The sequence below is a fragment of the Pangasianodon hypophthalmus genome, chromosome 15 (genome assembly GCF_027358585.1).
Source record: "Pangasianodon hypophthalmus isolate fPanHyp1 chromosome 15, fPanHyp1.pri, whole genome shotgun sequence".
NCBI classification, from domain to species: domain Eukaryota; kingdom Metazoa; phylum Chordata; class Actinopteri; order Siluriformes; family Pangasiidae; genus Pangasianodon; species Pangasianodon hypophthalmus.
The window spans coordinates 23,847,484-23,860,241 of record NC_069724.1 but is presented as its reverse complement, the minus strand read 5'-3'; the positions used below and the strand labels follow the sequence as shown (position 1 = coordinate 23,860,241).

At 37.2% G+C, this 12,758-nt stretch overlaps 1 protein-coding gene across 2 annotated transcripts in view; it reads left to right on the top strand.

The window, feature by feature from the left end:
- Nucleotides 1–12,758, top strand: part of arhgap24 (Rho GTPase activating protein 24) — a 103,884-nt gene that overhangs the window by 51,917 nt on the left and 39,209 nt on the right. Inside the window, exon 1 of one of the 2 annotated variants that reach the window (XM_026928741.3) lies at nucleotides 11,089–11,581. The exons of the other annotated variant lie outside the window; for it this stretch is intronic. Within the exon in view, the coding sequence (XP_026784542.3) occupies nucleotides 11,560–11,581 (22 nt within the window). The 5' untranslated portion in view covers nucleotides 11,089–11,559. Of the gene's footprint in view, nucleotides 1–11,088; nucleotides 11,582–12,758 lie in introns of those variants that run through there. 2 annotated transcript variants of the gene reach the window in all.

The window sequence follows — 12,758 nt, the reverse complement described above, 5'->3', positions numbered from 1 at the left end:
TATCAGAAAAAAAAATGACAGCTTGTAAAGCTGTGATTCTCAAATTGGGTCCGCACACCTCCAGGGATCTGACCATTTTATTAGGGGTCTAGATAGGGTTGCCGTGTCTATGTGACAAAACAAGCCAAAAAAAAGGTCAATGAATCAAATTCAGCTCCAAAATTCAAAATCTCAAACCCTGTTACATGCTCAGTAATACACTATAAGGCCAAAAGTTTGTGTGCCCAGACCATCGCACCCATATGTCCTTATTGAACTTCTCATTCCAGATTTATTCCCCCTTTACTGTTATAATGAGCTCCACTCTTCTGCGAAGTCTTTCCACTAGATGTTGGAGCGTGGCTGTGGGGATTTGTGTTCATTCAGCTACAAGAGCATTAGTGAGGTCAGGCGCTGATGTTGGGATGTCGAGGAGGTCTGGGGTTCAGTCGGTGTTCCAGTTCATCCCAAAGGTGTTCAGTGGGGTTGAGGTCAGGGCTCTGTGCAGGACACTCGAGTTCTTCCACTCCAACCTTCACACACCATGTCTTCATGGAGCTCGCTTTGTGCACAGGGGCATCGTCATGCTGGAGCAGGTTTGAGCTTCTCAGTTCCCGTGAAGGGAAACTGTAATACTACAGCATACAAAGACATTCTATACAATTGTGTGCTTCTAACTTTATGGTAACAGTTTAGGGAAGAACCACATATGGGTATGATGGTCAGGGGTGCACATACTTTTGGCCATTTATAGAGGAACATCAACTGATAAATACATTACCTAAACCACCAAGGAAGTAAAATCTCCAGATCTCCACTGTGCTTCCCAGTTCCATGTTTTGTAACATACAGTATCTAATGTAATATAATAACATTATAACATAGTGAGCAAGTTATGAACAATATTAGCATATTATTGTTGGCTAACGTTTTACGTTTTGACTTCGACAAAATGTTGTTTTGAGATTTTGAGCTCTGAGATTTAGCTCTCATTGCATGTAAAGGATATTTGAGTCTGGTTAGTGTCTTTATTTCCTCTCAAGGTGACTGTAAATTGCCAGATTTGTGCTGTTTCCATGTACATGCACATTCCTGACCCTGATTAGAACATCTGTAATCCATGCACACTAATTAATCCACCTAGCAGAAAATTGTTCTATTGTGAGTCAGGGTAGTGTAGCAGGAGGTGCGATTCAGAGCGAGTAGTGGGAGCAATAGTTACACCATCGAGATGCAATACATCACCATGAAGCGTGTTATGTTTTAATATAGCTACATACCAAATGAAAAGGTTTGTTTTGCAAAAGTCAATGAGGAGTAAGACAGAGTGTTTTGTTCTTTTTCTGGTTGTTGAACTTCCATGTCCTACATGCAACTATGAAAAAAATGAAAACCCCAGACACAAAATCCTGGACACACAACCTACTGATTGGTCCATGCCTGCATTATCGTATCTATTTAGTATAATAAATATCATGTATGCAAAACATCCATTGCGAAAAAAAAAAAAAAAAACTGCTTGCAGCAGAGAATCCCTACTTTAAGCTGATGCTAGCACTTTTCTAAGTCTCTGTACCCTATACTACTCACAGTCCAAAAGTCTGCATCCACTTTAAAGACCTATGTTAAACTTTAATCAGTCATCAAAAACAGACCATTGCGGAACATCAAATCTTCTGCGTCTCTGAAGGGATCATGCTGAGATCAGCAGGAATCAGCTGGAGGAGTGTGTTGGCCGCTCGAGCTGTCTGTTCCATTCATCCTGCGTTTCAGCCAGAAGGCTAAATCAGGGCTGTCATCGTATGAGATTTATCACCATGTGAGAGTATTGATTATTGGTTCATAGAGTCACAAATCTCTACGTTCTACAGTTCAGTCCATAATGAAGCTTGGCTACAGATTACAGAAGAAGCTGTTGGGTCCAAACATCTGAGTCAACAAGCAGGACGTGTCTGGATTTAATCAGTAATTTAAAAAAACTACCATTTTGAGAAAATATCTCTCAAACAAGTTTCCAACATCAGAGAAGTGCTGGAGGTTACCATCATCATCATTAGAAAGAAAGAAAGAAAGAAAGAAGCAGAAAGAAAGAGAAGAAGATAGATAGATAGATAGATTGTACTTATAACAAATAGCTTGATTTGTTCAATAGCTTGAACAAATTACTTGATTATTGTCTCCTTCATAAACAAGGTTTTGTAAATTTTGTCATTTTTAATTAAAATTTTTTTTCCCAAAAAACACAGCTGTTTTTCATATACTTGGTGTATATCATTGGTGTATATATACACGAATATCAGCGAATATTTATTAATATAAATGATATTGTTATATATTTATTCCTGTATTCACCACACCTAATAGATAGACAGTGCTGAAAGAAAAGATAACACAAACATCCCACTTTTAATATTTATGCGTGAATCACTTCTTGACCTTGATGTTCACGATGGACTTCGTGCTCTAACCGTTCTGTGATTCTTCACTAATGTTTCTCTCAGGGTTTCTTAGCAGATGTGGTCTTAAGTATTAATAAAATGACTCCAGTGCCTCCAAGTGGTGAAGCGAACAATTACAAAAACACTGCAGCCTGTGCAGAACAGTGTATATAAAACCTCATGTTGCTGTACCAACTACAAGAAGTTCTGTTTTTGGATTACGCTGTAGAATTATTCTGTCTATAAACACAACCCTTGCAAGTGTAAATGAACAAACAAAAGAAAAAAGACAGAGAGAGACTCTAGATACAGCAAGAGAAAAGAAAGTAAAGACAGTTATTATATAAAAAATATACAGAAAATGGAGAGAAAGGGAACGCAGGGAAAGAAGAAGAAAAGAGAAACACCCTATCTCTATGTCCTCAAGATCAAGAAAGAGTATTTCCAATATCAAAAACACATTTTCGATGCCATTAAAAATATGTGCACCCTTGGCCAATTCAGGTTAATGCATTCCAGAAATGAAGAACAAAGGTAGCACTTTGTTTTCAAAAGTTTTAAAATGACGCCATGTTGAGATTTTTCAGTATGAAGGAAAGCCATGGAGGTTCTGACTGGTATGTTTAGTTTCAACTGTCAGTGTGCCTTTAAATTGTCAGTATAAAAGACTTAATAACTGAGTGTTAGCTAAAAAAAAATCATTAGCCTCAGTCATTAGCTACATATAAAGTACTAATCAAATTACACTGATGTTCAGGAGAAGTGTGTCCTGAGAATACGAGTCTCTGACTTTAACGCTTCAGTGCTGGAGGATGACACCAGACATCAGAGGATTTGTTGAAAGCGAGTCCATCAAGCTGCTCTGATGTCGTATCGAACACAATGTCGACTGACGGCTTTCATGTTTTACGCTCGAAGCTAAAGGAGTGTGCAAGACTCCTACCTGCTCCAACAGTTATTACTTTTGTCTGCATCTTCCTACGATATGTTTTTTTGCACTTAGTTGCTTCTATTTTCCAAAATATGAATACATTTATAATTCAAACCACTGTGACTCTGACCAGGATAAAACCGCAAGTTAGTTCCTGTTCTCACTTACGTTATAGCAGCTTTAAACCGTCGTTTTCTCACCAACCACTCTTTTTCTCTCTCTCTTGAAGTTAATAAGACATGGAGATACAGAGAAACATGTTTATTGAAAAGATAATACTTAAAGCAAGGGTCTTCAGCCTTATCCACACAGGGCCGGTGTGCAGGCTTTCATTCTAACCAGCAGGAGCCACACCTCTTTAATCAGTTCCACTTGTTTTATCAAGTGCACCTCTGGTTTGGCTGTAATGAAAGTCTGCAGCCACACTGGCCCTGTGGGATAAGACTGGAGACCCCTGACTTAATACTACAGCTTTACCTCTGACTGTTTCCAAAAATGGTAAAAAAACATCTCCTTACAGAAAACTGCACCATATCTACAATTACACACTGTTTTCTGTTTTGTGTTTTCTTTTGTCTCCTAGTTTGATTCTTTGATTCCTAGTTTGATTCTTTGATTGTTAATTTGATTCTTAGTTTGATCCTTTGATTCCTCATTTGATTCTTTGATTTCTAGTTTGATTATATGATTCCTAATTTGATTCCTAGTTTGATTCTTTGATTCCTCATTTGATTCTTTGATTCCTAGTTTGATTATATGATTCCTAATTTGATTCCTAGTTTGATTCTTTGATTCCTCATTTGATTCTTTGATTCCTAGTTTGATTATTTGATTCCTAATTTGATTCCTACTTTGATTATGTGAGTCCTATTTTGTTTCTTAGTTTGATTCTTTGTTTCTTAGTTTGATTCTTTGATTGCTAATTTGATTCCTCATTTGATTCTTTGATTCCTCATTTGATTCCTCGATTCATAGTTTGATTATTTGATTCCTAATTTGACTCCTAGTTTGATTCTTTGTTTCTTAGTTTGATTATTTGATTCCTAATTTGATTCCTATTTTGATTCTTTGATTCCTAGTTTGATTATTTGATTCCTAATTTGATTCCTTATTTGACTGAAGTTACAGTTTTTACAGCTTTCACTGGTACAAATCACTGACACTAGTGATTCAAACGTCTCATTAGAGAAAACCATATCAACAAGTACGCATTTTAATCTGTTTTCTGTTTTCTTTTGATTCCTAGTTTGAGTCTTTGATAATCACTATGATTCCTAGTTTGATTAAAGTTACAGCTTTACCTCTGACTTTTACTGATACTGGAGACTCCTAACATAGATGTTAAATAAACATCTCCTTACAGAGAACTTACAAGTCCCTGTGAATGAGCTGTTGCTATAGAAACGATAACGTATTAGAACGAGCACATTAATATAAACCTTTATTTATTTATATAAATAAATTTGCAGCTACACTACTGTCTGCTGTTCTAGAAAATTAATCAACACCTGACGACCAATCACAATCCAGAATTCAACAGTGCTGTGGTATAAAGTAAAACTATATCAACGACTTTACAATCCTTTATTGTGCTTGTTACTGAAAAAGCCGTGCGCAGGCTACAGTTAATTAGCGTAACATTTGTGAAGGATACGTTGCACGCTAATGCTAAGTGTGAGTGTGAGGGGATGTTAATTTGTCCCAGTAATCGGTCACAGTAACTAAAGCATTTATTAGAGCAGGGAAACTGAAAGATGTTCAGAGCATGGAGTTTCCTGAACACACTGTTTCATTTAGAAAGAAAAATGTCATGTCATTTTTAGAGCTGCTGTTCTTGACCTTTAGGCGCTAATGAGAAACCGGGAACTGCAAATGAATACTGATTCATTCTAAGTGTTCGCTTTATATAATTCATGAACGTTATTAGTTTTCAGAGCCAGAGGGAAAAACTGTTCAGCTCCCGCTGTCCTCAGAACAGCAGCGTGGAGGCACAGAGAGCCAGCAGCTGAGATACATCACTGATTAGCTGCTTGACTTTGCAGATTTTGTTAGTATCCATTTCCATTATGATCAAAAAGTCTGAAAAAGCCATGCATTCTTTTTTTCATAACATTCCCATAACAACTGTTTAGGATTCTGTTGCAGTAATTTTGCTTGGCAATCTCTTTTTCTCTGACTTACTTGTAAACATGTACAGATCTTGTAAATGTGAAGCAGTGCTTAGCGCAGACATTTCAGGGTTTTACATCATGTGTTTAACTGCAGAACTTGCTGATTTAACTTCATTAATGTTTCCGAATAATCTCACAGAGGAAACGTCTCTATTAGCCTTAGAGAAAAATCATTAGAGGTTTCTCCTCTTTGATGCGAAGAGGCTTTTATACAGAAGTTGAGCTTCTTGTGTAGTTTTAGCATGCTTTTTCCATCTTCTCAGTTCTGATTGGTTAGAAGGTATTGATTAATTTTCTATAACAGCAGCTCTGAGAGGAGTGCAGCTGCAAATCACGGGTTTATATTAATGTGGTTTCTTGGTAACATGACAATCTGCGTTTTTTTTTTTTTTTGGTCTTATTCACTTCAAGAGAAAAAAAAGGAGAGGCTGGTGAGGGAACGACTGTTTATAGCTGCTATAACATAAGTGAGAACAGGAACTAATTTGTTTCACAGACATTCCGCAACATTAAATGTAACTGTAAACAGATAAAAAGTAGGACTTTTTTTATAATAGATTAAAAAAGTTGTACAGTTTACACAGAACAAATTACACATTGCTTTGGTATAAGCGGAATAAAACATTTCATTGTTGGAAAATAACAGTACTGCATCATTGATTATTTTCCTATCCTAGCACGCCATTTTTATTTTATTACTTATTGTTTATATTTACTCATTTCTAGATGTTTTTTCTCCAATATACAATACAGGCATAAAGCAGTTCAAGGTTATCAACAGAAAATAAAACCTCTACTCTGCCCCCTTGTGGCCATTTGCTCCATTTTGTCCATCAGTAAAGGTTTCCATCCAAACACCTGAAGCCGCTCATCTAAAATTCAAGCCAAACTTTCACTGAGGGACTCGTCTTCTTACCCAGCACGGGAGCTCAGTAATGATCTGCATCTAAGTCCATTTTCTATAACAGCTGCCAGTAATAACCATCTGTGACAGCCGGAGATTTTAAACTACTTCTCCTAGAATGAAAAGTGGAATTTCAGCAGGAACGGAGAGCTGATGAGTGACGAGTCTCCGCTGGAGTTCTGGAGCTCTGACGTCAAACTTTCCGTTCTTAACTGCCCTGCCTGATTATCTGAAAAAAACTCCTCCACATAATGAGATTTAACCTGAGAATGTTTCAAAGAGAAAACCTTGCTGCTGCATGAGAAAGTGTGAGGAACACTGTACGCTAAACATTATCTGCTCCTACCTGCTGGCAGGGAAATGGTGCTTGTCAGGGGCACAAGAGATTTCAGAGCAGTGTTAGCATGGTAATTAACTTAGCAGGGGATTTAACACTGCATTGTTAATTGCCAAAGCACAAGGATTTGTAATGTGAGTTGGTTGTTGTGGCTTCGTAGGCCTTGTAGAACATTTAAAACATGCTTCCCCAAAGTAGGATCCAGTTTAGCCATGGTAGAAGATTAGCTAATAGAGCAAATGGAAAGAAGGCAGTGGAGAGGTTGGAATAAAACGATTTGGGAATGAGTAGATTAAACTGTTTTATTAAAAAATGTGGATTTTAATGTTTTAATATTACAAAAAATGGACAAATGGACCAAAACAGATCACTTCTCAGCAACACACACAATGGCTACGTGGGAAAACCATGGACCTGGCAACACTGTGTTCCAGTACCAATCACCAGCAGTGTCTGTAGCTTCTAAAGTATTCTCTGCTGTTTGCAACAGTTCATTTATTTATTCACCTTTTATATATAAAATCTTTTTCTGAACATTATCGACATGCATACATGATTGTTAAAATGGAAAATCCAATGAAGTCTTCACTTCAAAAAAGAGCTCCTTCGATTCTGATTCCTAGCTAGCAGGTGAAATATTTCTCTTTGCAATTCTTTCAACGCAAACTACAACTTTCACATAAACCTTTGCATTTCTCCGGCTTGCTGTGAAACCTACACGGCTCAGCTAAAAGCCCTCTGCTCAGCACAGAATGAATCACAGTTCCATCTGAAGCTGAATTCCTAATGCTCATCTACCGTGTGCTCGGAGGAGAAAAATGACATGCCAGCCTTTCTTTCTTGCTCTTTTTTTATTTGGGATGCCTCAGCTGAAATGAAATGTCCTGCATCTTGGTGTGTTTGTCACTTGATTGTCGTTTCATGCACAGCCTTGTGTGGAACTTAAAATTCAATGTGTCACATAAAGACAGCTTGCCGTTAAGATAATATAAGGTTCTGCATGGCCTTCCTGCTCGAAAGCTGAATTTGAATTTCATGAAAAGTCCAGCAGCCACGATGCAAAACACCTTCATTTAAATGTGGAAACAAAGGCACTTGAGTGCAAGAGTGCTATTTATTTAGACTTTTTTTTCCCCTTTTATAAGTTTTTATTAATGGTCTATTAACCTTTAATGTGAATGGCAGTAATGAAGAATTGTTTTTTATGCATTATTCTTCTCAGTCATCTCTGAGAGAGGTGACATTTTGAAAAAGGTTACTCATAACTATTCACTCGTGTGTGTGTGTGTGTGTGTTTGTGTGTGTGTGTGTGTGTGTGTGGGAGATGAAAAGAGAAAAGAAGTGAATGTAAAGGCAATACGGTGCATCATGTTTGTATGGATGTTGTCAGAGTTACTTAATCGGAGTTACTTAATCAGAGTTACTTAAAAATTTCCCAATATATACAACAGATACGATGTAAATTCTCCTGTAAGGATATTATGGTGAGTTACTGCAGACAGAAATACAGAGTCTGGCCACTTCAGATTTTTTGGAAAAATCTAATCTAGAACATTTCTACATACTTAAAAATGTTCAGAACTCATCAGTAATATTATTATTTCACTGTTTTTGTCCACTCGTGACCATCACGTTATCTGAAAATTAGCTTATGTAAACTGTGATGTGTTAACAGTGTAAACTCCAGCATAGGATTGTGTAAAGCTGTGCAGATGTGTGTTTCTGATCATGTAGCATGAAACATTTTGATGAATAATTAGCAGCTTAAATGTGATTTGCACCTTCCAGTATTTAGCTTTTTTAATTGTTTTTTTTCCTGCCTGTAGAAAGGTTCATATTTTCTTTCTTTCTTTTTTTTTAAAAATAAAAATAAGGACATCTTTTTCACAGAATGACCTTTTTGGAATGTTATTTCCTCTACTTGATCCATTCTTCTTCTTCTTCTTCTTCTTGAAGAACTTATCCCTAAGAGGAGAGGTTGATGAGTGCATGTGTGTGTGTGTGTGTGTGTGTGTGTGTTCATGGAGTAGAAATACAGTACAATAGGATAGATGGGGTCATGAGCGGAAAACTCAGACGTTTATATAACACGCTAGCCGAGCTGGAGGCCTCTGGCTGACACACTGAGTTCTCACACCTCCATCAGCGTGGCTCACATTACCACCGATATTTTACACACGGCTGGATTTGGAGTTTATACTGAAGTCGACACTGCAGTGGTTTTGCCGGATCATGAGACAGGAATGTGTGTGAAGGTTTCGTCTTTAAAGAAAATAAACACATTTTGGCAGAGGATTTGTTAAAGCTGTTTGTCTGATCGCAGGTTTTTCCATCTACAGGCTTTAAAGATACAGGAAATGTACACGATGTTCCTTTTAACCTCAGTTCATGTTTTGTAATAAGCAATGGACGCTTATAACCAGTAATAAATGATCTAAATCACACTCACTTTAAAATAACACCATTTGTGGTTACATGAATCTGTATTAAAACTAGAAAGAAGAAAATTATTTCCTGAAGAAAATGATGAAGTCCATATGTATAATGATTTATTAATACATTCATAATGTTAGTACAAAATTAAAATATAGAACCTTTGTCTTTTTGACATTTATAATGCTTCATATACACTGAGTTGTCAGTTTATTAGAGCTACTGTAGATATACTATATTAAATATACCTGATAGACAAGTGACAAATAGCCCTTACTAATCTTATTGTAATATATTAATGTAATGTCTTTGCCAAGTAGACCATAATAGCGTGTTTATAATGCTTCATACAGTACATGATCTTCTTTTAGACTTTATGTTAATAATGCTCAGTGAAGTAGCCTCTTATGCATACATATAACACTTAATAAGGTGTCTATAAGGCATAGATAATATAACATATTTGTCTCTTTGTAAGATAAGCTTATAAATCTTAATATAGCGTTTAAGCCAATTAGAATATAGACCCTTTGTTTCTTTGGCGTGTTTATAATGCTTCATATACACTGAGTTACCAGTTTATAAACAGATCAGTGTGTGATACAGTGTCGGAAACCACATCAACAAGTCTGTGTGAGATAAAGAAAGCCATTCGATGTGAGCGTGTGATGATTTAGACAACGCTAAACTGGTAGCTATAAGCTTACATTACTTGTTAGCAACATTAGCCTTAAAGATGTTTTTATTGAGCGACATTTAGGGTCAGTGGTGAACACTGTGCACCTTTGATTTATCGCTGTTTTGCTTTAAAAGCTTGTGGAAATAATAAACCTCATAAAATATCCATATGTTGCAATGTCTCGCTGACCACAGGCCTGCGTTAGATCAGGAGCCGCGTCCCTTCTGCTCTCGCTCGCTGGTGGCCGCGGACGTGCTGTATTTATAGAGAGCTGAGAGAGGGGGAGCTGATTGGCTCTGTGCCAGCTCTTCGATTGGATTCCCAGCCCAGAGTGAGGCGGACAGCAGGCTCCTGATTTACGAGCTTCTCATCACGCCGCTTCCTCCAGGCTGTAACAGAGACACAGAGACAGAGAGAGAGAGAGAGAGAGAGAGAGAGAGAGCAGAGAGAGTGATCAGAGAGAGAGAAGAGAGAGAGAGAAAGAGAGAGAGATCAGAGAGAGAGAGGAGAGCAGAGAGAGTGATCAGAGAGAGAGAAGAGAGAGAGAGAAAGAGAGAGAGATCAGAGAGAGAGAGGAGAGCAGAGAGAGAGATCAGAGAGAGAGAGAGAGAGAGAAAGAGAGAGAGATCAGAGAGAGAGAGAAAGAGAGAGAGATCAGAGAGAGAGAGAAAGAGAGAGAGATCAGAGAGAGAGAGAGAGGAGAGTGGAGCATGATAAACACATACACTTCTTCATTTCTGATCTTCCTTGTACAGTTTGGAGAGGGGGAACAAGGAGCGAGAGGAAAGAAAGAGAACCCTGAGAGGAGAAGAGAAATGTAGGAGTAAAGGGAGAAGAGAAGTAAACAGAGAAAGAGAGAGAAATAAAAACAAGTAGAGAAATACAGAAGAAGAGAAGAGAAGAGAAGAGAAGAGAAGAGAAGAGATTTTATGTTTTATGAAAATAGAGGGAGAAAGAAATTAGAAGAGAAGATGATAAATGAGAGCAAATGATAGACAATAGTTACACAAAACAAAAACAGAGCAAGAAGAGAAGAAGTAAGAAGAAAGGAGAAGAGAGAAAAAGGGAAACAGAAAAGAAAAATAGAGGTAATGCAAATAGAAAAGAAAGAGAGTGAGAATCAAAGGAATAGAGAGAAAAGAAAAGGAAAAAAGCAAAGGAAAGAAAAGCAGGATTACGAAGAAAAAAGAAGGAAGAAAAACAGAGAGATAAAACAAACAGAAAAGGGAAAGCAGGTATTGAAAAAATCAAGGGAGAAGAGAAGAAGAGAAGAAGAAGAGGAGAAGAGACAAACAAAATATATAAATAGAAAAGAGAAATACAACAGGAATTGAGAAACTAGAAGGAAAAGAGAAGAAACAAAAAGAAAAGAAAAGAGATTTGAAATAACACAGGGAGGAAAAAAGAGAAGAGAAGAGAAAAGAAGAGAGGATATTAGAGAGAAAGATGCAGAGATAATACAAAAATAGAAAAGAGAAATACAGCAGGTATTGAGCAAATAGAAGAAGAGAAGAGCTGAAGAGAGAAAAAGAAGAGGGATTGAGAGAACAAATTGAGGGAAAGAAAAGGGGAGAGGAGGAGAGAACAGAAGGAGAAGAGATTAGAAGAAGAATAAACACCAGCAGAAGAGTGGATGACAGGATTGTTGAGCAGATGAGTGGAGCGTTCTCCTGTCACTTCCTCCTCCATGGATTTGAACTGTAACTCAGGTGGGTGTCATGGCAACCATCCTGTTTTCCATCCCATAAATACTCGACTTAATGTTTTATTGGTCAGGAAAAGAAAAAGGGAGGAGAAAAACAAAACGACTCATTTGCATTTGAAAGATTTGGACGTCTTTCTCACGTTTCCACTGCTTTACTGAGCTCTCGCTTATTTCTGACCTCCGATTGTGGTTTATCGGCTTTGTGTGTTGTTTATTTATTTGTTTGTTTGTTTGTTTGTTTGAGTTTGATATAAAATAAATTAGTCGCTCATCTTTCTCTCTTTCTCTGCTGCTGGCTCAGAAGTGAAGCATTACTCTCTTGGCAGGATTTCAAACCAGATCAGCAGGAGATGCTTTTAAAGACTTTCCTTTTGGCAGACACACACACACACACACACACACACACACACACACACACACACCCCTTCAGATTGACAGTTCTTTCCATATTATTTGAACAACAGCAAAGGTTTTCTCTTATTATAAACATTTATAACACCTAACATTATCTTGTCTTTTAGACATGCTTATAAAGGCTTAATGTAGCGTCTTTGTCTCTAACGTAGTGTCTTTGTCTCTAATGTAGTGTCATTGTCTCTAATGTAGCGTCTTTGTCTCTAATGTAGTGTCTTTATCTCTAACGTAGTGTCTTTGTCTCTAATGTAGTGTCTTTGTCTCTAACGTAGTGTCTTTGTCTCTAATGTAGCGTCATTGTCTCTAATGTAGCGTCTTTGTCTCTAATGTAGTGTCTTTATCTCTAACGTAGCATCTTTGTCTCTAACGTAGTGTCTTTGTCTCTAATGTAGCGTCTTTGTCTCTTTGTCTCACGTGTGTATTCTTATGTTTATTATCATCACAACATCTTTGTCTCTACGACGCGCTTACGAGTAATATATCACTACCACCATACACGCTTATAATGCTTAATATGCTATCTTTGTGTCTTAATGTCTTAGTGCTTGTAATGCTATGATGCTTACTATATCATCATAACATCTTTATCTCCATGAGTAATATATCACTGTCACAGTATATGCTTATAATGCTTAATATAGTGATATAGTTCATATAGTTCGTATTTTTCCTGTACAGTGTACAGTAGCTTTGTTTCTAAGGCATGCTTATAATGGCTTTTTTTTTAATTACATGCATATAATGCTTTACACAATGCATTTGCCACT